Source organism: Chanos chanos, chromosome 9, assembly GCF_902362185.1.
Source record: "Chanos chanos chromosome 9, fChaCha1.1, whole genome shotgun sequence".
Classification (NCBI taxonomy): Eukaryota; Metazoa; Chordata; class Actinopteri; order Gonorynchiformes; family Chanidae; genus Chanos; species Chanos chanos.
In genome coordinates, this window is record NC_044503.1 from 19,873,448 (window position 1) to 19,900,643 (window position 27,196).

A 27,196-nucleotide genomic window follows, 5' to 3' on the forward strand; every position below is an offset into this window, starting at 1 on the left:
ATTGTGTTTTTACAGCTGTCTCTGAACGCTCTCCTGTTTCACTATGTGTTTATGACATTCTCTAGGCAATAACGCATGTAAATGTACATGCAGTCTGCAGCGCGGGCGACCATGTAAAACGCAAACGATTTCCACCACTTAAGCAAGTTGGGCCCGTTTACAAGGCACCGCACAGAAAAGCTAAAAAGCCCCACTGCAGAGATGAACTTAAAACTTAATGTTAAACAGCCTTTCCGCGCATCTTTCTGCAGATGTAGCCTATCGGAATACAAATCTGTAATGACAAAGTGTATAAAAATGACGAAATTGCCTTTATGTTAACAAGCGCTATTTCTGATAGAGTACTCTGTTGGTGATTTAAATAAAAGGCATAGCTTTAATAAATTACAAAAGTTTACATTTTTGTATATAATTGTAATTATATTGTATTAATGATTATTAATTATGATATTAACCTTACATAATGTAACACGTTTATATATATGTGTGTTTGCACGGGCGCGTGCGTGTTTTTTTAAAAGTTTTTTTTCTTTTGGCTTTTAGCCACCTGTATCTCCATGTAAAGTGTAAGCATTCTTTGCACAGAGGCAGTGTGTGTAGACATGCACAGAGAACGCTGCGTACGGACAGACACGAGCATTCTCCCTTTACCCCGCAGACCTGTGAGCAGGGAGGTCTGTGCTGTGGTATACATGGCAGACAGCTCTCTGAGTCCACACCTGGACAGACTTCACAAAACCGACTGCGTTTACAGCCGTGAGTCGAAATCAAAATAAATTCAAAATTCAAAACTAACAGACTAGCTGCGGGACAGCAATGAATAAACTGGGAGACAAAACATCTCAGCCACCTTGGTGGTCAGAGATCAACGTCCTACTCTGGATGGTAACCGAACCGCTTAACCAAGATCAGTACCTCCGTGTCAAACACGTGATTAAATCGCGGCCATTAAACAGTGTGGAGCCGAAGCGCCAGCCGTGGAGTCTTTGCATCATTTGCTTTTGGCGAAGTTCAGAATCGTTTAAAACATCTGCACCCAAGTCTTCTCTCAAACCAGCCCTGACTGACTGCCGAAGGATTAAATAAAAGACATCTGGTGCCAAACATCAATACATTAAATGTGCTGAAAATCATACAGATGGACAGCATTGACAGTAGTACCCTGTAGACATCTAAGTGGCTTCCAAGCCACAAAAAAAGAAAAAAGAAAGAAAGTAAAAAAAGAAAAAAAAATCCTTACCGCACCACAGTGTAATATTTATATTTAAACAAATAAAAATGAATGCTGAATGAAACTGAAGCGGCAGCTCTATAAAATACTAATCTCTGAATGCCCACAAGAATATCTTTCAGTCCATGAAAGAAGAGGGGTAGAGCTTTGATTTCGCAGAGATGGTTAGTCATGAGCATGTGTTAAACACATTTTTTTTTCGTTTCCACTTGTTGAGTAATGGTCATAAGCATGTAAGTACAATCAGCCATAGGACTACATCTGTAAGACTATTATAAACAATGCACGATGAAAAACTGAGAAAAGACTGGATGGTTTACAGCTAGAGGGGGAACCGCAAACCGATAAAAAGTCTATTTGAAAATGTCTATGTGTGTTGGCCTTTACCATTATATCATGGAGGTTTTGTTAAATTCATCAAACTATGCAAAAAGGAGCGAAATTTGGGTTTCAGCGTAGGTCACTACTGCTTTTTTTTTCCAAACCAAATGTTTACTGTGCTTTTACCATGTGGTTTTATCATGACATGTTTGTAACACCATTAGAGATGATGTCACTAACCTTTCTTTAGGTCAGACCTGACGAACAATTCAACAACAGAGGACCAGTGCTCAATGTCTGTGTTCAAGAACAGCACTACTGTTCCATGTTTAGACTCTGTACTCTTGCACATGTTAGTGTGTGAAACCACTTAAAAGTTTCATTGGGTATTTCCCTAGCTGTAAAATGCTTTTTTAAAATCTCCAGTTCACATTAGAATGAACTTCATCTGGATAAATATTTTATTTTTATTTATTTATTTATTTTTGTCAGTAACTTCATAACAAAATAGAGAACAGCGACTACAGGAAACATACAGTGTGTTTGTGCGTGTGAGAGTGTGGAGGGGAGATGTCATGGATCTGTTACATGTGTCACATTCAGTGGGACAGCCTGGCCACACCCACCTGACATTCAGTGGGACGACTTGGCCAAGCCCTTTACGCAGGAGGCAGTCAGATTATACTCACATTAAACTATGGCCTACAGCCTACAGCCATACTGGTTTAAATAAATGAACTCATATCCCCTATGATACTCATACAAACACAAACACACACATGTACACACACACACACACAAACACACTCCCTCCACTGCCATGTGAGGCAGAAAACAATGTTATTAGGACATTCAGTTTTCATAACTCTGATGAAAGGGGGAAGAAAAAACACAAAGGTGGTTAGTACCTGATTTAGTCTTAAAAATATACAGAATCTTTTTTTTTAATATATATATATTTATATATATATATATATATGTAAACATACATTTTTATTTTCATATTTCTAAATTACATCTATCATACAATGTAATAAAGGTGATTGCCAAAATAAAGGAAATGTCTGAGTGAAGGAGACAGCACACTGGGAGCACACTGTTTCCTGAGGTAACTATGTAATTAACACACTGCTGTACGTAAGTCCATGACTGAGAATGCTGACCACTGAGAATGCCCAGGTGTCTGTTATTCTGGGTACCATGGCCAGAGGAGGAGGTCTCAGTGACTCCTTACAGTGCATGTTTGGCAGGAGCTTCAGTAACAACAGTCTGGTTGACTTGCTATTGGCTGAGGAACAGCAGATAACGGGATGCTGCTGATTTAGGAATGGGTGATAGGAGGACATTGGTATGAAAGTCTGAAAGAGCGATGCCACTGCCCAGTGTGAGCCTGTTGTGGAAGGCACACACACCTTGACTGAGATGTCTGTGTGCTAGTTTAATATCTGAGGTAATTCAGTGACAGGCGTGAACAGCGTTTTCTTGGCATGGTTCCGCTCCACGTTAGCTCTTAAAGGCAGAAGTCCTTACATCCACAGTCATTCTGAACGGACGTCTTCATCCTGCAATGAAACATGTCTGTCCTGACTGCACTGAGTGGGGATGACACAGGCCAGGAGAATGGTCCCTGAATGGTCTGGTGGATGAGACAACATAAAGTATTCAGTATATGACTCTCTTTGACACCAGATCTCGTAGACATACGAGAGATTATGGAGAGGTTCTCCACCATCAACCAAATGCCAAACGACACTTTATGATGGCGTTTCCTTTATTTTGGCACTTTCCTGGGTCCAGGTCTCCCAATATAATGAAATACAACAATGTTTCTCCAATAACTGCAGAGAGCATTTTGATTTGGACAAACACGGTCTATTTGTTGTTATCCTCTGAGTTAGAGGTTTTTTATAGGTCGCCCAGGCTGGTTGTTTTTGACAGTTCATTCAGAGAGGGTTTGGAGTGTCACCTGGTCTCTGCTATATTTAAAGGATGTGGAGGTCCAGCATCAGAACTAGAATCCACAATATTAACATGCTGAAGGTGGCCACCCCCGCGTTGGGAGTGGAGCCTGAAAACGTCCTGTCGTGATTGGATCTGCCATGTTCTTGTGGGTGGGTCTGCACAGTGATATAACCATTGATGATACGGACAACTGGGGGTGGAGGCTCCACAGTGGTGCTATAACAGAGAAAGCGAGAGAGAGAGTAAGGAAAACAGAGAGAAACGTTATTTCTGTGTAAGACAGTGAGAGCTGTGTTATATTTAAATGTAAAGATGCCCTATGCTGAGTAGTGATACTGTAAAATAACACACACAGACAGAGACTGTAGACCAGCCGCATCAACGCAGCCCATGTCAAAGAGTTCAGTTAACCCCCTCTGACACTAGCCCAGAGTCCTAAATCACTGTGTGCATAATCTCCTGTCAGAAGCCTCCGGCAGGCACTTACTGGGGCGGGGAAGCGGGAAAGAGCGGGAAAAAGTTGGAAAGGCTACACTCTCTGTGTGACATTCCAGCTCTTCAGCAGTGTAGCACTGAGCCCTGAACATTTAAAAGCCTCAGAGTGCATGTGTGGTCTCTCCTGTCCTTACACACACACACACACAAACAAAAACACACGCACACACACACATGATGCACACAAACACAAATACACCCCCCACACACACATACACACACACACACACACACAGTACATAAATCATTAAGAAGCACTCACAGCTCAGTCTATTGTAAGGTTACAGGTACCACCGTACTGATACATGTTCAGACACCACGGGCACTGCAGACAAGAGTTCACACAGTTTGATCTGGCAAAGCTCTGACTGTACAGTTTAAGGGCTGTACTCATCACCTCCCCATCAGTCTGTCTGCACATTTTACCACACAGCTTACGGTCACTTACTTTTATTTTATTTTATTATTACATTTCTGTCCAACCTGCCAGTAATGGCAATACTTGATGCTAAGCCAACAGCCAACAGGGTCCTACCTGTGTGAAACCCTCTCTCTACCACAGACTCTCAAACCCTCAAAGACAGTTATGACTGATAAAATGTCTTCATTAAGTGACAGAAAGGCGGTCGGTGTGGGGGGCACTGTTATGTCTGTTTAACATGTAACTCTGATCTCATTCATCTAACTATGTTTTTAATACCCGCTTTAATCTAGAGAAAGGGTGTGCGGGGCAGCACACTGGAGAGTGCTCACTCACCACTCAAGCCCCAACTCAGCCCAGTCAGGACCGGACCGCGTCCAATCAAAACAAGACATCACCACTTATTCCAATGCTGATTAGCTAGGCCAGTCATCACTCACCCCACAGCACCTCACATCACAGCAAACCATATGACCAGGAGCACCTCTCTTTTTCGAGAACAGAACACACAAACGAGCAAATAAAAGAGAAGAATGAAAAAAAGAGGTGTGGTATTAATTTCACGTTCAACGTTGCATTAAGGTTTTCATTTAAAGGGAGATGAGGCACATTATTTTTATTTTTTTATTTTTCCTGGCTGTGAGTAATGGTGGCCATGTAAGGCCAAACAGAGCTCTGTGAGATGTGTGTGTGTATGCATGTGTGTGGGAGGAAGTCTCAGTAAGTCAGTGACCTGACTAAAAAAAGCAGCGTGCATATGAAATCAGCTCAAAATACAGAACGTTTATTTTCATCAGGGGCATATGCTTGTAGTTAATAATATTTACTTTGCATTGATTGGCTTTGGCTGCAGCTGCTGGACAGATCTGTTTTACAGACTTGTTTTAGAAATTCAAACTTATTTTTTCCCAATTTTCCCTCAACTTTCCCCACCACTCTCTCTCTGCATGTGCGTGTGTGTGTGTGCGCATGCGTGTGTGTTTGTGTCTGTGCGTGTGTGTGGATGTATATATTTGCTGTACTCCAGTAGTGCACATTTGTTTGTGCCATAATTGGGCACAGCCACTGTGGAGCTGTCTAAAGAGTCTAAAACCGTCTAAAGAACAAGTCCTCTACTCCAGCAGACTGGGCATGTTCTCAGACACACAGGTTGCTTAGAAAAAATATTTATGAAATGATGATCAAAAAAGCATGGAAATACATTCTGTACAAGTTACACTGATCCAGTCAGCAGTTTCCATTTCTACTGTTTACAATTTCTCTAGCAGGATCAAATACGAAGATGATTCTGTAATTGGAAAAAAAAGCCATGCAGAAAAAAAGCAGTCCAGAGTTTGGAAAAGGGCAGAATTTGGCATAAGTCAAGACTAGATGGTGCTTTGAGCTTTAAGAAAACAGGAGGATGAAGTCAAATAAATTGTTTCACTGTTTCAGAATTACAAATGACATACACATCCCACATCTGTGTCAACAGTCTTTAAAACAGATAGGACTCAGAGGTCCAACCAGTTTTCCACTGTCCCTGCTCTACTTTTATGACTCCTGGCTTTGCACTCACTGTTGGAGCCTGTGCACTAAGAATAATGGTCAAATTAATTTGACTCATTCTCAGGAGCACAGAGCGTGATGTTCATTGTGTGTCTGAGTGTGTGTGTGTGTGTGTGTGAGAGAGAGAGAGGGTATTAAAAACACTGCCAATATTAGAAAAACATAAGCAGGGCTATAAATCCACAGCGTGTCTGTGCTCGATGTGTTGGAGTGTATGAGAGGTTTTTTTTGCTGTAGACAAGAAAACGTTTTCCTCATTTTTTTAGAAGTGCTGCCCAAACCACGTGTCATGTTTGTATTCATCAGACATGTTCTTAAGGCAGTGGTACTGTACTGTGTATTTTAATAGAACTGTACAGGGGAGAAATCTCTGGCCACAAGCAAATACACTAGGCCAGGTCCTTTTATAAAACACTGGGCTTTTGTGAGATATGTAACCTGATCCAGTGTGTAAAGGTTAAGAGAATCAGAAGTGGGCTATTTCTCTGAAAGGTGAGTGTACTCCACATGGCGGTTTATGGAGAATGTGTTATTGACAGTATTACAGCTCTAACATGGGGAAGAACACGTCCCATTGGCCAGTTTAGTATTTCTGGGTCCCGCTTTGGAGAGCTTCAGGTTTGAGAAGCTTTCTTACCAACTTCTGGGAAGGTACTGGGCCAAAAGAAAACTCTTTTCAAAAGTCAGATGTTAGCAGTCTCCAGAATGTTGTCCTCATGCTGATGTGCCTTGAGGAGGTGTTGTGCTTTGGGGAGGTGGTGTGTCTTGGGCAGGTGATAGTCACTGGGGAGGTGTTGCATTTAGGGGAGGTGCTGTGCATTGGGGAGTTGTTGTGCATTGGGGGTGTAAACAATTCAGACTATAAATTTAAAACCAGATAATTTGATAAATAACACTGTAGATAACAATATACCTACATCAGATCATCGATTACAATGTTGCCCTTCAAGCGACCGAATTAAATTCACTAATTTCTTCATCAAAATAACAAACTTGTGTACTAGATCGATTACCTACACGTTTCCTAAAACAGGTACTACCAGTAGTCATGGAACCTCTTCTAAAAATAATCAATTTCTCCCTTAGCACTGGCTATGTACCTTTAAACTAGCAGTTATCAAACCCCTAATTATAAAACCTGACCTCGACCCCTGTTTGCTGTCCAACTATAGGCCAATATCAAACCTCCCCTTTATCTCCAAGATCCTAGAAAAAGCTGTAGCACAGCAGTTATGCTCATACCTACATAGGAATAACATTCATGAAATGTATCAGACAGGATTTAGGCCTCATCATAGCACGGAGACAGCACTGCTTAAAGTTGTAAATGACCTTCTACTGACCTCTGATCAAGGTTGTGTCTCCTTGCTTGTGTTGCTTGATCTTAGTGCAGCCTTTGACACCATCGATCATACCATTTTCCTTGATAGACTACAAAATGTTATTGGAGTTAAGGGAACGGCCCTCTTATGGCTTAGGTCCTACTTGACTGATCGTTATCAGTTTGTCGATGTAAATGGTGACTTCTCTACACCTACTGAGGTAAAGTTTGGTGTTCCGCAAGGTTCTGTTTTAGGCCCACTGCTTTTTTCTTTATATATCCTACCCTAGGTAATATTATTCGTAAACACAGTATTAGCTTCCACTGCTATGCTGATGACACACAGTTGTATGGCTCAGCGAAGCCAGACGAGAGACACCAGCTTAACAAAATTGAGGAATGTGTAAAGGATATTAGGCACTGGATGCTTACTAACTTCCTCTTACTTAACTCTGAAGAGACAGAAGTACTTGTACTAGGACCACAGGCTAGGAGTAACCTTTCTGATTAACTCTGGATGGCCTTTCTTTTTCATCATGTGCGACAGTAAAAGACCTTGGTGTACCTATTGACTCCAGTCTTTCATTTGAAGCTCATGTAGCAAATATTACCAGGATAGCCTTCTTTTCATCTCAGAAATATTAATAAGATAAGAGATGTAATGTCATTTCATGATGCAGAAAAACTATTTCATGCTTTCATTACCTCTAGGTTAGACTATTGTAATGCCCTACTGTCTGGATGTTCTAGTAGGTCTAGTAGTTTGTTCTTGGGGAGTGATGCGCATTGGTCAGGTGATGTGCATTGGTCAGGTGATGTGCATTGGGGAGGTGTTGTGTCTTGTGGAGGCGCTGTGCATTGGGAGGGTGTTGTGCATAGGGGATGTGACATGTATTGTGCTGGTGACATGCACTAGGAGTAGAGCTGTTGAGACTTTATTCACTTCATGTGTTCTTCAACACATGGTAGCTTAATGATCCTTGTGCATTCATGCAAAGGCATTTTCTTGTGTCCTTATATCCATACTGTAGAGCAGAGTTGTGTCAAAATCCAGTCTCGGAGGGCTAAGATCATGCTGCTTTTCTTGTCAACCAACAACATGAGGTCACTGATTGGCTGAAGAGCACACACACCTGTTTCCAGGTAAAAATCAGTAAGAGCAACAAGCAGCAGGGCCTTGGGCCTCCAGGACTGGATTTTGACACCTCTGCTTTGGATGGACTTGCTCTTTTAGTTTAGTGTGGTAGCTGTAGTTGAGTGTGGTAGTATTAGTTTAGTGTGATACTTTAGTGTGATAGTTTAGTTGAGTGTGGTAGTTTAGAGTGATAGTTCAGTGTGGTAGTTTAGTGAGTTTAGTGTGATAGCTTAGTTTAATGTGGTATTTTAGTGTGCTAGTTTAGTGTGATAGTGTAATAATTTAGTCTTATGGTATTAGTTTAGTGTGATGGTTTAGTTTAGTGTGGTAGTTTAGTTCAGTGTGATAGTTTAGTGTGGTAGTTTAGTTGAGTGTGGTGATTCAGTGCAATAGTTTAGTTGAGTGTGATAGTTTAGTGTGATAGTTTAGTTGAGTGTGGTAGTGTAATGTGATGATTTAGTTTAGCGTGATAGTTTAGTGTGATAGTTTAGTTGAGTGTGGTGGTTTAGTGTGATTGTTTAGTTGAGTGTGGTAGTTTGGTGCGAGAGTTTAGTTGAGTGTGGTAGTGTAATGTGATAGTTTAGTTTAGTGTGATAGTTTGGTTGAGTGCGGTAGTTTAGTTGAGTGTGGTGGTTTAGTGTGATTGTTTAGTTGAGTGTGATAGTTTGGTTGAGTGTGGTAGTTTAGTTGAGTCTGGTGGTTTAGTGTCATTGTTTAGTTGAGTGTGGTTGTTTAGTGTGATAGTTTAGTTGAGTGTGGCTGTTTAGTGTGATTGTTTAGTTGAGTGTGATGGTTTAGTTCAGTGTGATAGTTTAGTTGAGTGTGGTGGTTTAGGGTGATAGTTTAGTTGAGTGTGGTGGTTTAGTGTGATAGTTTAGTTGAGTGTGGTTGTGTAATGTGATGGTTTAGTTTAGCGTGATAGTTTAGTTGAGAGTGGTAGTTTAGTTGAGTGTGGTGGTTTAGTGTGATAGTTTAGTTGAGTGTGGTTGTGTAATGTGATGGTTTAGTTTAGCGTGATAGTTTAGTTGAGTGTGGTAGTTTAGTTGAGTGTGGTGGTTTAGTGTGATTGTTTAGTTGAGTGTGGTAGTTTAGTGTGATAGTTTAGTTGAGTGTGGTTGTTTAGTGTGATAGTTTAGTTGAGTGTGGTTGTGTAATGTGATGGTTTAGTTTAGTGTGATAGTTTAGTTGAGTGTGGTTGTGTAATGTGATGGTTTAGTTTAGTGTGATAGTTTAGTTGAGTGTGGTTGTGTAATGTGATGGTTTAGTTTAGTGTGATAGTTTAGTGGAATGTGACAGTTTAGTGTGATAGTTTGGTTGAGTGTGGTAGTTTAGTTGAGTGTGGTGGTTTAGTGTGATAGTTTAGTTGAGTGTGGTAGTTTAGTGTGATAGTTTGGTTGAGTGTGGTAGTTTAGTGTGACAGTTTAGTGTGGTAGTTTAGTTGAGTGTGGTGTTTTAGGGTGATAGTTTAGTGTGATTGTTTAGTTGAGTGTGGTAGTTTGGTTGAGTGTGGTGGTTTAGTGTGATAGTTTGACTGTGGTGGTTTAGGGTGATAGTTTAGTGTGATAGTTTGGTTGAGTGTGGTAGTTTAGTTGAGTGTGGTGGTTTAGTGTGGTAGTTTAGTTGAGTGTGGTTGTGTAATGTGATGGTTTAGTTCAGTGTGATAGTTTAGTTGAGTGTGGTTGTTTAATGTGATGGTTTAGTTTAGTGTGATAGTTTAGTGGAATGTGACAGTTTAGTGTGATAGTTTGGTTGAATGTGGTAGTTTAGTGTGACAGTTTAGTGTGGTAGTTTAGTTGAGTGTGGTGGTTTAGTGTGGTAGTTTAGTTGAGTGTGGTAGTGTAATGTGATGGTTTAGTTCAGTGTGATAGTTTGGTTGAGTGTGGTAGTTTAGTGTGACAGTTGAGTGTGGTAGTTTAGTGTGACAGTTTAGTGTGGTAGTTTAGTTGAGTGTGGTGGTTTAGGGCGATAGTTTAGTGTGATTGTTTAGTTGAGTGTGGTAGTTTAGTGTGACAGTTGAGTGTGGTAGTTTAGTTGAGTGTGGTAGTGTAATGTGATGGTTTAGTTCAGTGTGATAGTTTGGTTGAGTGTGGTAGTTTAGTGTGACAGTTGAGTGTGGTAGTTTAGTTGAGTGTGGTCGTTTAGTTGAGTGTGGTGGTTTAGTGATAGTTTAGTGTGATGGTTTATTGCAGTAGTTGATCTATACTGAGAGTTGAGTTACGGTGCATTTCCACATGGAACCTTCCATCAGATCACAGCCACATGGTTTGTGTGTATTAAGAGATGTAAATGATTTTTTTGTCTTTTTGCCTCTCACAGTTCAGCTGATCTGAGGGTCACATTTTTAAGCGTGTGACTGCTGAGTGGGTGTAGTAAGGCCAGGGAAAAGACCTGACCCAGGGCTGGGGCCTAGTTTCCCACAGAGAGAGAGGAAGAGTTGGTGTGATGTGATAGCTCCTCTATTCGCCTGTGGGACTCCTCCGAGGAAGTATCATCTCTGTTTCACATGGGCGAGATCGCCCAAACGTGACTGAGACACACAAGGATGGGCACTGAGCCATCCGCAGGCAGACAGGTCCAGATAACCAACCCACAGCACACTAAACCACTCACTATACACCTACCACTACATAAACATTGTTCTCTAGCCACGGAACCGGGAGAGCTGTCCACACAACACATGGATCTTCCTACACAGCTTGATTCAGCTGCCGATTCAGTTAAACCAGGGACAAGTCAAGAGCTCTTTTCAATATCTATATCAACCAGGGTGCCAGTGACACTATGGGCTTAGAAAACGTAGCTACTTCTCATTGAATTAATCAACAGTCAACTCTTCCCACTTTTAATTAATGTTTGAGTTCCCATGAGTGTTTAAAGTTTGTAAAGTGAAATTTAAATGATGGAAACATCTGAAGGAGTCAGACACCTCAGTCTTTTTGTACAGTAGGTACTGAGGCCCAGATGCTGCAGTGACTGAGTGACCCAACTGACGGCTTTGTCTCTCTCACCTCTCCTCCATGCGAACCCACAGGTCATTGAACTGACGGTGGCGCAGTTTCTTCTGTTTGTTGCGTCGTTTTTTCTTCAGCTTGCGCTCCACCTTCTCCAGCAGCTCCAGGCTGTCAGGCAACGGCAGGTGGGGCAGCGGCTCCTCCTCCAGGGGGAGCTGTTCCTGGGTCTCGTGTAAGAAGGGCTCCAGTGGAGTGATCCTGTCGTCCTGCTCCTCATCCTCCTCCTCAGGCTGGGGACCGGACCTCCTCACACTGTCGATTAGACAGAACATCAGCAGCGTTAATGACTTCAACATCACAGTAAATCAGGTCTTACCATCAGTGGCCTCGCTTGGTGGTGATTCTGGCTTTATGTCAGGACACAGTTCATGTCAGTGATAATGACTCAGTAGATAATGGAGTGTCACATTCCGCTCCAACAGTCTCTGTCATCAGGAATATGCCATGTCAAACAGACGGCTGGAGAGGGCTACGCTGGGGCCCGGAGAGTTCTGCAGCGTGAGTTGGAAATGATTTTGCATTTTGGACTTTGCTCTGGGAATTTCAGGTAGCATAGCCGAATCCTAATTTTCTGTCCATTATCATTATTAGCATTGATGGAATTTTTCTTCTGACCAAATGCTACAGGGACTGTAGAGCCTATAAAACAGCCCTGGCCAAAATCACGTGTTTTGGTCGACCGTTATGGTTGGCATTTTCTCCACTAGGAAACCCTGGGCCAGCTGGTATTTGTGGTTTCGGTGTTCTGTGTATAAGCGGTATGGATCAGTGCATACACACTCCTGTTTTCTGAGGATAAAACACTAACATCTGCTTTTGATGAGGGCTCTATCTGGCCTTTTTGGAGACTTGCTCGTTGGTGCAAATACATGTGGCGTTTGAAGCATTACAAGAATTTATTACAGCTGCTGAAGTGCAAATACGCGTCTAGGCCAAACCCCCACTGACTCGCCTCCACTTATTTACTGTGGAACTTTCCAATGTCTCCTCCAATCTGGCAACCCATTCATTTCTGTGTGTGTGTGTGTGTGTGTGTGTGTGCGCGCGCGCATGTGTGTTTGACAAACCGAGGGGAACAAAAATCCCTGCATCAGACAGTTCGCTGTGTATTTGGAATGACTGACTGATAAGGGCAGGAATTGTTTGTCTCAGGTGTATGATAGCCATCTTCAACATCCAACCTTTATCTCAAATCTACAATCTTTCTTTCTCTTTCTCTCTCTATCTGTCTGTCTGGGAGGTTCATTCAGAACTCCCTGTCTCCTAACAGATAATATGACCCCTCATGATGACTCAAGCGACAAGAGAGAGAGAGAGAGAGAGAGAGAAAGAGATGAACAGATTGTGTGTGTGTGTGACAGTGATAACCACCCAGGAGGAATGGGTAAAGAGGGAGGGAGAGAGAGAGAGAGAGAAAGAGAGCTGGTGATGGGCTTTTTGATTCTAAAAACACCAGTAAACTCTGAGATTTTATGGGCCCTGAGGATTTGAGGACAGATGAAACAGCGTGGCGGACCGAGGCAGAAGCATGCCCTTTAACAGCAGACAGGGAGTGGAGACTGCTCAGACCTGATGCTCCTTTATCAGTGTTAAACAGATATCACTAATGGAAGAGTTGGCTATGGCCAGAGGCTCTCTAAAACTACTCATCTGTTTAGGAGAATCAGAGAACATTGTGTCTGGTGTGTGTGTGTGTGTGTGTGCGTGTGTGTGTGAGTCAGACTAATGACTGTTTAAATTTGAGGATGTTCAGGGATCCTCTTTCCTCTTGTTGAGGTTTGGACCCAAACCCAGTCCTGCCCTGGCTACTTACTCTTGCTGTCTTTCTGTCCTTCTATCCATTCATCACTCACTCTTACCGTTTTTCTATCCATTCACCACTCAGCCCTGCTCTCTGCTGCGTCTGACTGCTGATTCAGTTCTGTTAACAAACTCTTCCTAAACGGGCTCAGTTTCAACATTTTCCCCCCAACTCAGTTATAAAATGATAAGTGTCAGCGGCAGACTTGTAACATTTGTGAGCTCTCTCAGTTTCCTTGGCTCACACTGTAAGGCTATAACTGCATGTTCACACTGAGCCGCTCAGGACACAATGACTCCATTCTGGCTCAAAGCGGGACGTCTCTGGGGACGTTCTGCAGTTGATTATACAGACAGGACCGGGCTGGGCCATTCTGGCCAGTCCGCACTTTGTTTTTCTTTTTTAATTTGGTTCTTCTGCCCACAAGGAGGCATTCTCATACACTGAAACCGTCCAATCGGGTTATGGAAACAGATTGGGGCACGAATCAGGAGCCTGATGGTGACACTCTGTCCTTCTCTGGAGCAGACGAGCATTACTGTGGATGCAGAGACGCTACCTGCAGGCTTGCGTGTCTCTCTCAGATCTCGCCGTATACATAAACACAAGGTTTATTTAGGTTTCCAAAAGTCACCACCATTCAGGGGTAAAATGACCCAGTTATATGATTAGGGGCACACAGTGCATTAGTGATGTCTCTTACTCACATTCACTCTCACAGGCCTGGGTCTTTGGCTGGAAGCTGCAAATCTTTCACCGATCTACAGACACACTTGTCTTTTGAGGAGTGGAGGAGCGGAGGAAACTTCGGCGGACAAAGAGAGAGGGGGCTAATCATTTTTCAATTATTTGCAGACAACAACATTTTTCAGGATAGTCCAAGCAGAACTGAACATGTGGTTTTGGTCTGTGGGTAAACTTACACAAACTAAGAGAGCGCTTACTTGGAAAATGATTTCCATTTGATATCCAGTCGGCAAAACGGGGAGACAAAAATAAATAAATACGGTGTGGGGGCCCGGTGGCGGGGGGAGGTCGGGGGAAAGTTGGGGGAGGGGGAGGCACTCTCAGAAACAGGGAGGCGGATGTAATGTTACACCAGCATAAGTGATAAAATATGGCCTGCCAATTTGACACAGCCAGGCCCTCCGAGACCAAACCCATAATAAGTTACAAATCTATAGCACGGGAAAGTTTGCTCTCTTTTCCTCTCTAGCATTTGTTCTTCTGGCCCCCTCCTCCCTGTGTGTGTGTGTGTTTGTGTGTGTGTGTGTGTGTGGGGGGGTGTATATACATGCGGCCTGTGTGCAGGGGGTGCAGGCATTCTTCATTATAAACGTAAAGTTCAGTAGTGACAGATTTGTGTGAGCTGTTCCTTCTAAAGGCATTAGAGAGAAGGCGCTGTGAGAAAAGGCCGGTCTAAACGGGAACGAGAATGGATGTGGAGACGAGCATGCTGAAGAACGTGCTTCTGTTACACATCAGCAGGACACGGACCATTACGTCCTGAGCGGTTCTGAGGTCCAAAGCCAGGAGGTGGTTTAAGAAACAATGTTCTAGGTTAGCAGTACTGAAGAGCCCCACAGAACACTGGTGGCTTTTCTATGAGACAGCGTTACCACAGCATTTAGACCATCTAGGAACCGTCTATCATTATAGACAACGCGTCTCAGAATTTAAATGTGTGTCTGTGTATGTGTGTGTGTGTGTGTGCTCGTGCTCTGTCAGTGTGTGTATGTGTGTGTGTGTGTGTGTGTGTGTGTGTGTGTGTGTGTGCGTGCGTGTGTGTTCGCGCTCTGTCAGTGTGTGTATGTGTGTGTATGTGTATGTCAGTGTGTGTGTGTGTGTCAGTGTGTGTAGGTGTGTGAGACATGTAGTAAAACGGGGGGTGTATTATTACCTGTTAATGGGCTGGCCTGCGGGGGTGTGCTCCACCTCATAGCCCTGACTCCTCAGCACATCAATCACTGTACTGTTGCCCAGGAAGTGACCTGCAGGGGAAACAGTTCTCCTTTCAGTCTCCGCGCCAACCTGGCTGTCAATCATCTTTCCATATACACCCCCACCCCACCCCCGCCCCTTTTGCTCCCTAACAGACCCCCCAGCCCCCCCGGCGGGTGAAACATAAACCTGTAACATGAAACAGTAAAAGAGAGAAGACACGTGATGGGACTATATTTCACTGCCCCCATGACCTCATCCTACATAGGTCCATACGTGTTGCTGTGGCTACAGGCGTGTGATTAACGTGACCAGGCATTTTTCAGTGTTCTGTCCTGCTCACACTTACATACACTTCTCTCACACAGTGAGAAGGGTCCGATAGTCAGTGAGATGGGACCAACACGTAGTGACACAGGACCAACACATAGTGACACAGGACCGACAGACAGTGAGACAGGACCAACAGACAGTGAGACAGGACCAACACATAGTGACACAGGACCAACAGACAGTGAGACAGGATCAGCAGACAGTGACACAAGATCGACAGACAGTGACACAAGACCAACAGACAGTGACACAGGACTGACACTCAATGACATAGGACCAACAGACAGTGAGACAGGACTGACACACAGTGACACATGACCAACAGACAGTGGCACAGGACTGACAGATAGTGACACAGGACCGACAGACAGCGACACAGGACTGACAGACAGGGGAAAAGGACCAACACTGTGGAGCCTCATGACCACCCACCCTTGTCTGGTAGGTAAGGCCTAGCTTTGTGAGTCTTACACTCATAGAAAGGAACGCTGATTACGTTTGCTAACTCAGTCATGTTTCAAAGCCGTGTCTGAACGGCCTTTCATCAGCCTGACACACACAGTGAAGAGACAGTGCTCCAGGTCAGGATGGACACACACAGTGAAGAGACACTGCTCCAGGTCAGGACGGACACACACAGTGAAGAGACACTGCTCCAGGTCAGGATGGACACACAGTTTTAAGAGAAGTACTGATTTAGTCTTTAACTGATCATGGACGATGTGTGACACTTCAGTACAAATCCAGGACTCATGACAGACAGGTTTCTGGTGAAACCAGGACTCATGAAGACAGACAGGTTCATGATGAAATCAGGACTGATGAAGACAGACAGGTTCATGACAAAACCAGGACTGATGATGACAGACAGGTTTATGATGAAACCAGGACTCATGAAGACATATAGGTTTCTGATGATACTGGGACAGATGATGACAGACAGGTATATGATGAAACCAGGACTGATGATGACAGACGGGTTTATGACGAAACCAGGACTGATGATGACAGACAGGTTTATGACAAAACCAGGACTGATGATGACAGACAGGTTAATGACAAAACCAGGACTCCAGATGACAGACAGGTTTATGATGAAACCAGGACTGATGATGAAGTTTGGTTCTGCAGCTCTCACTCAGTTTTCTCTTGTCAAGTAGATTCCTGCTGAGGAGTCCTACACAGCTGATGGGGATTACTGACAGGCTGTGGGTGGGGTGGGGTGTGGACTGGGATGAAACTCCTGATTACCGGGCTTCACTTTACCTCAGTCCATTAAAACCCATCCATAAACACACAGTCACAGGCCTCCCCTCACGCCTGTCTGAGGAGTAAAAATCATTTCATATTCTTGTGTTGTTTTGGTGTGAGCAAGAGTCTGGACAGGCTGAGTAAGTCTGTGGACAAAGTGAGTTCATTTTTGCTACAATTTGCATCATCTACAGTACAGGAATTTTCTCTTGATTGCCACTCTAATCCTTCTCTTGTCTCTACTCTTATTTGAAAGCACAAAAATTGAAAACTGAGTTCCAACACTGTGGACAGGGCAGCTCAGTGTCAAAGGAGGTAAAGTGTTATTACACATTTAAACCATAGGAGGTGGTATTACCAACCGACTCCAGAGCCACTACACGCAGCCAAGGCTCTGTGCTGTGATGTGATGAGTAGTGATTCAGACATCGTCTTCAGAATGCACTTAATACAGAACTGCTACACACAGGCTCAGGGTGACACTGCTAACCCTGTGGTATTTCTAGAATGTTCTAAAGCCGCTATTTACCAGAAGCCACACGTTAGCAAACATCAGACCCAGCACAGCGGAGCCAACCTCAAAACCAGCGCTGACCCGAAGGTCCGGAGAAAACAGCTTAATAATGAACGACAAACATGTCAAGTATGTGGAGGAGCAGCCTTGTTGCAACAGTGGAGTGGAGGAAACCGCGAGTGTAAAGCCACATGATGTGAGCTTCTGACAGGGATCACTGAAAGAGGAGTCCAAGAGCTTGGCCTCCTCAGTGACTGTTTAAGGTAGAGAAAACCCACAGCCCAGTGCAAACAGCATCAATTACTGTGATGAGTGTCATGGCAAAGGAGGATATAAAGACCTGAGTACGCAAAAATAAAAAAACCATAAAAAACTGTTATCTGGAAAAAGTGTGTGCAAGTGTCCATGTATGTGTATGAATTAGTGAGTATGTGACTCTGTGTGTGTGTGGTGTCTGTGTGTGTGTGCATGAGTGTTTGGACTGCTAGATCAACTGTACTAACCGAGTCAGTTTGAATCACTAATGGGATCTGTAAGTTTCCTGTGTTAACAGTGGTTCTGTGAGTTTTCTCTGTCGTGTTAGCATGAATGAAAGAATACAGTGGTCTGGTTCAGATCCACCTGGGCTCACCTCACTCTGGTCTCAGAACTGCATGAGGGACAAGGTCTGCTTAGGATCGGCGCCTATGAGTTCTCCTCTGTTTCCCACACAATCACCTACAAGACTTAACTTCTCCTTTTGCTTCTTCTGTTTGTTGGTTTTGGACTCACCTTGGTTCCAGACAGACCGAGGGAGACCACTGCCTTTTTTTTAGGGTCTCAGTGTCTCAATAATGGTATTACTGGTGTTAAAAGCACTGGCTAACCTAGCCACAAAACCGTCCATACCTACTGTGGTAAGATGATAACTACATGGAGCACATGAGCCTAGTTTGCAGTGGTCTAAAGCGGAAAAGGAGAAACACTAGCTGTTGGTAGCTCAGGGCTTCTCTGGGGCTCTGAGACGGAGCTGTGCTGGGCTGAATGGCTGGATTGATCTCCAAACGCAGCTTTGGTAAAGTGGCCTGTTGACATGGTGCCAAAGTCAATCTGGTAAAACTTGCTCTTCTGCTCGCTGTGTCACATCACTCAGCCATACACCGTCCACCGCTCCTCTACAGCCAGATGTCGGAGATAAGACCCTGGCTGGACCACTAAAAGCTTTTATTCAAAACTTCCTGTGGCGGACAAGGCTTTCAGCTGTGCTGCTCTCCGTGCAGGCGGACTGGGTTCGTTTGTTTGTTTTGTGAAAAGGTTGTGGTCTAAGAAAAGTTCACTGAGTCAAAGTCAACCCCACAAGGCAACTACGACCGCCTGCACACTCCCAGTCAACACTATTAAGACCGCACACTCCCAGTCAACACCATTAAGACCGCACACTCCCAGTCAACACCATTAAGAGTAGCCCTTCACCCCCCCTCTCCCATCCAGAGAGCAGCCAGTGCCCCGCCCCCCCCCCCATCGCGATCCAATTATTTACAGCCTCAAACTGAGTTTCTCTACCAGACAGCATGATATTTAGACTTAGAATGTATGTAGGAGCTAAGAGAGCAGCATCAAACAAATAAGCAGGGATTGGAGTGTGTGTGTGTGTGTGTGTGTGTGAAAACTGCTGTTTTTGTGTACATCTTCTCAAGGAGGCCATATTTCTTCACCGCCCATGATCAGTTATGGACACTGGCACCAAGCCTTCTGCATAGGAGATGGAGGTTAACATGAAGTGATAGAAGGGCAGAGGATCGGAAGACAGAGGTGGAGCAGAGGAGAGAGAGAGAGATGGATGAGAGAGACCTGTAGCTGTAGCAGACAAAGAGCCTAATGGATCTGGTGTCACAGTCTCCAGACCAGTTCAGTCTAATCAGAACCAGAAGGTCAACATGTAGAACCCTTGTACAACCAAGAGCCTGACGATGAAGTAAAAATGGCTGATGATGAAGGACTGCCTGGCCCTGTCCACCCTGTCGGGAGGGGGGGGGGAAGAGAGAGAGCGAGAGAGAGATAGAGAGAGAGAGAGAGATAAATACAAGACACCGTGCTTTCATACAGAGATCAGACACTTTTTTTCTAATCTCAGACTGGCTTTAGGTCATGTGTGAACTCAAGAGCGTCTCCTAATCCGCTCAGTTTAAGCCCACAGTGCACATTCCAAAGGCACCTGAATAAAACGCAGCCAAAAACAGCAAGTGGAAAGACAGATGTGTGTAAGATGTGACAGAGTACGAGGATGGATGGAGTATGGCAGAATGAGAACACTGCTTATATTTCACAGGCCAAACCACCCACACAGGCTGCAGTGTAACTTTAGACAGCAGGTACATTCTGTATGTCAGCATCTCCTCTCCCTGCTGATGGCCAGATTACTGCCTCCCTCAACCACAATAATCCTCACTCTGTATTGACAGGAGACGAATCACCAAGGCCCACCCTGTTGTGCCTGTGAGGAGATTTCACCTCAGTGAGAGCGAGATTACAGGCGATCATATTCATCTATGACGAACTTGTTAAAAAAAGATGAAAGAGACCATTGGGTGTGGTTGGGTATGACCCCACCCTCTGACTTCACATTAGTCTTTTCATATTTAATGCTGAGATCACCCGCCCCCCCCGCACTCCCCCATTGACTTATTAACTACTGACTAATGAAAAGATACTACAGTTCTAAAATGACCTGTAACACAATCATGTTTCTAACAATATGAAAAAGGGACTGCAATTAAATCTGGAGAGTGAAAATACAAACATCCAAGATAGCACCCATCCAAATGTGCCAGTGAGCCCCCATGACTAAAGCCCAAACGAGAAAAACCACTGAGATCAACGACACTTCTGTGGACACATTCATTAAACAGTCATCTGGTGGCTTTTAAGGGTCACAGCAACAATCTGTCAGCGACTATTTGATGGCTTGAAAGAGTTTGTTATTGCTGGGAGGCATATAGCTTGGCAAAAAGTTATTACTTCTCTTTCTTTGAGCTGATTTTAAATAGGAAGGCAAAGCTGAATAAAGAGCAGTGAAGAGCTGAAACCAGTGAAAGAGCCAAATCAAACCTCTGCAGTGTTCTTTTACCTCCACCACACACTCATTCATGCACACTCATTCATACACTCACTCCTGCCTCTCCAACTCTCAACTCACAATTCCTTTAGTAATCAGAAATTTTCTGAGTCAACAAGCATTCGGAATCTCATTATATTAGAGTCCGGTTTAAAAATGCAGCAGGAAAGAGCAAAGCCAGACGGGCAAGATAACTCAAAGCCAAGATAAGCAGAAGACGAATCAAACACATGTTTTTCTGATGAAGCAGTACCTCTGTTACGTTCTTCAAAGGTAACAGTATAAAGACTGTCATGAGTCACTCTCTCTCTCTTTTCCTATCTTCGTCTCTCTCTCTCTCTCTCTCTCTCTTTCCCTGTCTCCATCTCTCTCTCTCTCCATCTCCCTCCCCCTCTCTCTCTCTCCCTGTCTCAATCCCTCTCTCTCTCTCCTTGTCTCCTCCCTCTGTTCTCTCTCTCTCTGTGTCTTTGCCTCTCTCTCTCTCTCTCTCTCTCTCTCTCTCTCTCTCAGCCTCGCTGTGGTTTTTGTATGAAAAATGAAGAGCTGTTGCAGAGCTAACAATGTGTGGACATGTTGTCAACAAGACACGGGCAGGCGCGCATGTGCATGTGTGTGTGTGTGTGAGTGTGTGTGTGTGTGTGTGTGTGTTTCAGTGTGAGGAGTGACTTTTGTATGACGGTATCTGGGATTTATCTGGAGTGTGTGAGAGAGAGAGTGTGTGTGTGTGTGTGTGTGTGTGTGTGTGTGTGTATGTGTGTGTGTGTGTGTGTGTATGTAGTTGCTTTTGCTTAGTTAGGAGCATCTGACTGAAAATACACTCTTTTACTGGGGACACCTTTTCAAACTGGGGTCAAAATCTTAGTCCCCACTGGTGTGTGTGTGTGTATGAGTGAGAAGTTTTTGTTTGTTTGTTTGTTTTTATGAAGGACACAACCAGGAGAAAATTCCACGGCGCCTCAAGCCAGTCCTCATAGAAGGCATGAAAAATATGAAAATAAAAAAATCCAACCACAAATCATCCATTGGACATTGCTTTGCATTTTTCTTTCCACTGACTTACCAAACTATCATTATCCATACAGAAAATACAAATAGTTTTGGACCTCTCTTTTCAGCCTTCTTTCCATCAATTTCTTTAAGCATTCAGTCACTGCGCTCACTGTCCATACACAACCATTATCTGATTCTCCTCCTGTCTGCGGTCCACAGATGCCAGCTCAGATATTGTCTCCAGACAGCGGAGCGTTTTCTGGGCATGCACTCTTGTCCGGGTGTAGCAGAGGGCATGCTGTAAACCTGTGTGCCACGCCCGAGACGCAGTGAAAGACAAAACGCCGCCGGCGTTCTTTGGGACCACAGAAGAACAGGACACTTCGGAATTTCACTGAGCCGTGCTGAAGTCTGAGGAATTTCTCAGGCCAAACACAGCAGAGCACTCAGTAGCTGCTGTGTTTTTCCGTCACGCTGAAAGACATCTATATACCAGACCACTGCACCTATCTACTTCATCTTAACGGCCGGATGGAGTGAAAGAAGAGGAGAGAAGGTGAGAAAAAACGGGGGGAGAAATGATGAAAGCCTCGATTTGAAATCAAAAGGTTATGGGAAAAGAGCAATGTCAAACGAGACAGGAATGTTAAGTCTTGAGATGCCAAGATATGATTGGACAGGATGGGAAACCACTTCAGAGGCACGGAACCGGTTTAAAATAAAAAAAAAAAAAGAACCCTGACAGACTATGCAGAACTTACGTGGGCAAGATCTCAAACCGACATCAATCTAAAGAACAGGAGAAATGTCAGCCAACACTACAGCAAATGACCCACAGACATGATTCCACAGAAAATACAACCTCCAGAAAGGAAAAAAAAAGTACCGCTTTACAATAAGACTACCTTTATGAAGGATTCATAAATGGCTTACAATTAGGTTATTAATTAGATTGTTAACACTTCATAAATAATTAATATAAACAAGTTATAACACAGTTTTCATACATCAATGCCAGCTCACTATTTGGAAAGATCAAGTCACTGCTGCACTTTTCATCTATCTATTCTGTTGAATCTCAGATCTTGCTAGTTATTTAGCTTACCTTATGTTGTCCCTTTATCAGTAACCATGTTAAACTGTCAGCTTCATCTCGTTTTTATGACCATCTATTTATTAGCATTTATAACATTTAGAACTGCTGAAAAGGAGCCTTATTGTAAATCGTGAAACACATCACCATTTACTAATGAGTTGCTGGGTTTTCTCTAGAGTGATAACACTGCCTTTTATTTTGCAACAGTACAAACCAAGAAGTAACACATTTAACATGCTGACACAATAGGAAGGAAGTACATCATTCATGCCAACAATTTCATTTATGGTACACAGATAACATTAGACTATCACAAGAATTAACAACACAACACAAGGACTACATGATGAACAATACACATACACTTCTACAAGCCACATCAGGAAACATAATCTGAACAATAACAAACTGGAGCTAAACAACAGTCCATCGCCCCAAGGTATGCTGGGAAACTCCCATCTACCCATCTACCCCCAACACGCATCTCAATATACCACTTTGATATGATAGCATATGTTATATCAAAACCCATGATAATAATGAGGATGGCTGCTGATAACATGCTGAAAATGTCAAGGTAAACAATATTACCAAAGCCCTGGTGTATGAATTTGGTAATTTGATATGAAAATTTGATATGCAATAATTTGATATGCCAAATGAGAGTTTTTGACTATTAAGATATGCTAATGGTGGTTAAATGCTAGTAACTTATTAACAAATATCTGATGGGGCTAACAGGTATAAATGCTGGCTGATGGAGAAGACAAAGTAAGCTAAGTAACCAATGAGATTCGGAGGCTTAACAGTACACATAAATGTCAACAGGTCACTGTTGTGCTTTTTATCTAACGAGTTATAACAGCTTATTAACGATTTATGAGGTGTTCACAACCTAATTAATGATCTAATTATAAACCATTCACAAGCCCATTATAAGGGTAGTCTTATTGTAAAGTGGTACCAATTCTACTAGTTACAAGTCTAAAACATGAATAGAAAACACCTGAGAAAAAGACTCTGTCCCATCAGTATGACAGGATTAGTGTGTGTTTTCTCTTGGTATGGATGGAACAGGAGAGAAGAGAACAGAAACCCATGATCAGTTCTAAGAGAGGAGAACAGAAACCCATGACCCATTCTATGAGAGGAGAACAGAAACCCATGACCCATTCTATGAGAGGAGAACAGAAACCCATGACCCATTCTATGAGAGGAGAAGAAACCCATGACCCATTCTATGAGAGGAGAAGAAACCCATGACCCATTCTATGAGAGGAGAAGAAACCCATGACCCATTCTATGAGAGGAGAACAGAAACCCATGACCTGTTCTATGAGAGGAGAACAGAAACCCATGACCTGTTCTATGAGAGGAGAACAGAAACCCATGACTTGTTCTATGAGAGGAGAACAGAAACCCATGACTTGTTCTATGAGAGGAGAAGAAACCCATGACCCATTCTATGAGAGGAGAACAGAAACCCATGACCTGTTCTATGAGAGGAGAAGAAACCCATGACCTGTTCTATGAGAGGAGAACAGAAACTTATGACCTGTTCTATGAGAGGAGAACAGAAACCCATGACCTGTTCTATGAGAGGAGAACAGAAACCCATGACCTGTTCTATGAGAGGAGAACAGAAACCCATGACCTGTTCTATGAGAGGAGAACAGAAACCCATGACCTGTTCTATGAGAGGAGAACAGAAACCCATGACCTGTTCTATGAGAGGAGAACAGAAACCCATGGCCCACTCAGTGGTCACCAGTCCTCAGAGGTCTCTGCGCATCATTCAGTACCTGCAAAGTCTCTGGTGAGTGAAAGCCTCCAGTGTCTTCATGCAAAACGCGAACAGGAAGACAAATCACCATGAGTTATGGGCAGACGCTCAGAATGCTCACCATCTGAAAGCATGATGGGTATCACAACAAAGTCTGCTGTGTGTATCCTCTCCCAAAGCATTATGGCAATCCCGTGTGTATCCTGATAGGCCAGAGTACATATGCACAACAAGGTGTCAAACCCTCGCTGCAATGTAAGAGGGCTCTGAGAAAGTGTGTGTGTGTGTTTTACACACATGCCCACAGGTTAATGAGCATGTGAAAAAGCACTTTAATGTGAGTTTAAATGCTTTCCAAACAAAGACACGCCTGTCTTTAAAACAAAAAATGGGCCAAAATATTTCTTTTTCATGTTTATAGTTAAGCTTAGGGTCAAGCATATTAATCTTTAGTTATGCTAACATGTAAGTGAATGGAAAGCGATTTTTTTGTGGAACAAGATAAATGTGTGTGCACACACATATGTATGTGAGTGTGTGTGTGCGTGTGTGCGTGTGTGGTGTCTTGGGTCACCGCAAGGGGTAAATTATTTCTCCCACTCTCTCTCTCTCTCTCTCTCTCTCTCTCAAACACACACACACACACACACACACACACACACACACACACACACACACACACACATATCAATCAGTGTTGTGAGCAGAGCAGGCAGAAATGTTGGAAGCTCTGAGACAGTGAAAGGAGAGATGATAGCAGTAACTTCTTCAGCATAAGCCATATCCTGATCCAGGCCAGGAGTAAAGACAATGGCAGTAGCAGCTATGAGAAATGCCTAAAATATCACTGAGAGAGAGAGAGAGAGAGAGAGAGAGAGAAATGGGACTGCTGACTAGAGCACAAAGAGGTACTTCTGCTTAACCACGTTGCACTTGGCCCGTCTGCCTGTCCATCCTGAAACATGCCTCTGTGGTGGAGGTGTGTTGGCACAGTGCCCAGAGACTCTGTAAACACTGACCTGACACATCAGAACAACAGCCCTGCTTCCCAAAGAACTGACACATCAGAACAACGGCCCTGCTTCCCAAAGAACTGACACATCAGAACAACAGCCCTGCTTCCCAAAGAACTGACACATCAGAACAACGGCCCTGCTTCCCAAAGAACTGACACATCAGAACGATGGCTCTGCTTCCCAAAGAACTGACACATCAGAACAACAGCCCTGCTTCCCAAAGAACTGACACATCAGAACAATGGCCCTGCTTCCCAGAGAGCCAAAGAACTGACACATCAGAACAACAGCCCTGCTTCCCAGAGAGCCAAAGAACTGCTCCTGTCTCATGAAACACACAGAGCAATCTTCTTCTCATTGCGCAGTGTCCAACTCAGCCCTGGATCTGCTTTCCCACTGCACCCTTCAGACAGGCTCAGAGAACAAGAGCTGCATAGAGAGTTTAATTCAACACGCAGCCCAAAGAATCTAACTGATCCTGTGTGTGTGTGGAACTTGTCCTCTCATGTCTTTCTGGGTTGTGTGTGTCGAGCTTTGCAGGAGGCCAACACACACAGGAACTCTATCACAGAATGAGCCCAGACCGTGTCTAACCTTCTGACCTTTTGACCTCACCCCCCACAAATTACACCACAAGGGGCCACAAGGGGAAAAAAAGTCTCTTTTATGACCTGTGAGCTGAATCAAAGAGAGAGTGAGAAAGAAAATGGCCAAGCAATGCAAATAGGTCATAAACACCTCCCCAAGAAAAGAGCTATAAATAACTGGAGTAGTGCTATCATCTCTCTCTCTCTCTCTCATTCAGGTCACTCTGGTTTACTATTTCCCAATTAAAAGCGGTTCTCTGCATTCCTCTCCTCCTTTCCACACAGTATTTCTCCTCTGAATCACCAGCACACAGTTAACAACAAGAGGCGCTGTTCACTTTCAAAGTGTGTGACTCTTCACCAGAAGACTGAACCGTTTATTAACAGCCAGAGGCAAAACAAAGAAGAGAAGAAAGAAAAAACATAAAACCGGAGATTCCAGGTGCGTGGAACCACAGGTATGAGTGAAGTATGAAGAGGTCAGAGCTCAGGGTCCAGAAAGTTCCGGGTGTATGGTGTGGTCTGGTCTGGGCAGAGGCCACTGTAGAGGGTTGGTGTAGACACCAGCAGAGCAGGGAAGACCAGTACCACACTGGTGGCATCTCAGCTGACACTGGTTTTGTCAGACTGGGCTATTCCCATGACAACTTGCTCTGAGAGCCTTAATCCATGACACAACGTTTGGCATGGAGCTAAATAACACTGACAGAGTAGCTGGGCCAGACTGGGATGTGACTGCGTGAAGTCCATCACTCACGGGGAGTCAGGAGGGAAGAGGTCTGTATCATACAAACTCAGAATTGAAGGCTTTTCTGTCTCCCTGTCTTTTTATTTTTGGGTTTAAATTATTGTTTATGACATCTCTGTGTAATTTATGTGACAAGTTAGGCAAAACATTTCTAAAATAATCTTTAATGAAAACCAAAGACAGACAGAACCATAGTTTACAGCACTTTTTGTGTCTTTTTATGTTTCTTTATATACGAATGCAGAAATTAGTGGATGGTAAGAATGTACTCATCTAGAGAAAACTAAACTCTCCTTCTGGTTACTCTAAGGACACCCTAGAACACACACAGCGTGTGTCTGATTGTCTATGGAGGTGTGGTGTGTCTGTGTCAAACCTTGTGTGGGTATGTGTGTGTCTGTATTTGTGTATGTAGGTCTGTCATCTTTGTGTGTGTGTGTGTGTGGGCGGGGCTAAATGATTGATCTGATGTCTATAGGCCACTCTGTGACATGTGACATGTGTCTGAGAGCAGAGGGACACACTGGGGCCCTGGGGCCATGACAAGTCTAACCAAATCCTTCACTTCACACCTCACAGCAGCCCAGAGAGCCTGGG

At 43.7% G+C, this 27,196-nt stretch overlaps 1 protein-coding gene across 1 annotated transcript in view; it reads right to left on the reverse strand.

Moving 5' to 3' along the window:
• Nucleotides 1-3,534: 3,534 nt before the first annotated feature.
• The window catches only part of trabd2a (TraB domain containing 2A), a 47,626-nt gene continuing 23,964 nt past the window's right edge, over nucleotides 3,535-27,196 (reverse strand). Inside the window, exons 5-7 of the mRNA XM_030785282.1 lie at nucleotides 15,147-15,237; nucleotides 11,443-11,697; nucleotides 3,535-3,730 (exon numbers count right to left, since the gene is read on the reverse strand). Coding sequence (XP_030641142.1) covers nucleotides 3,535-3,730; nucleotides 11,443-11,697; nucleotides 15,147-15,237 — 542 coding nt within the window. The remainder of the gene's footprint in view (nucleotides 3,731-11,442; nucleotides 11,698-15,146; nucleotides 15,238-27,196) is intronic.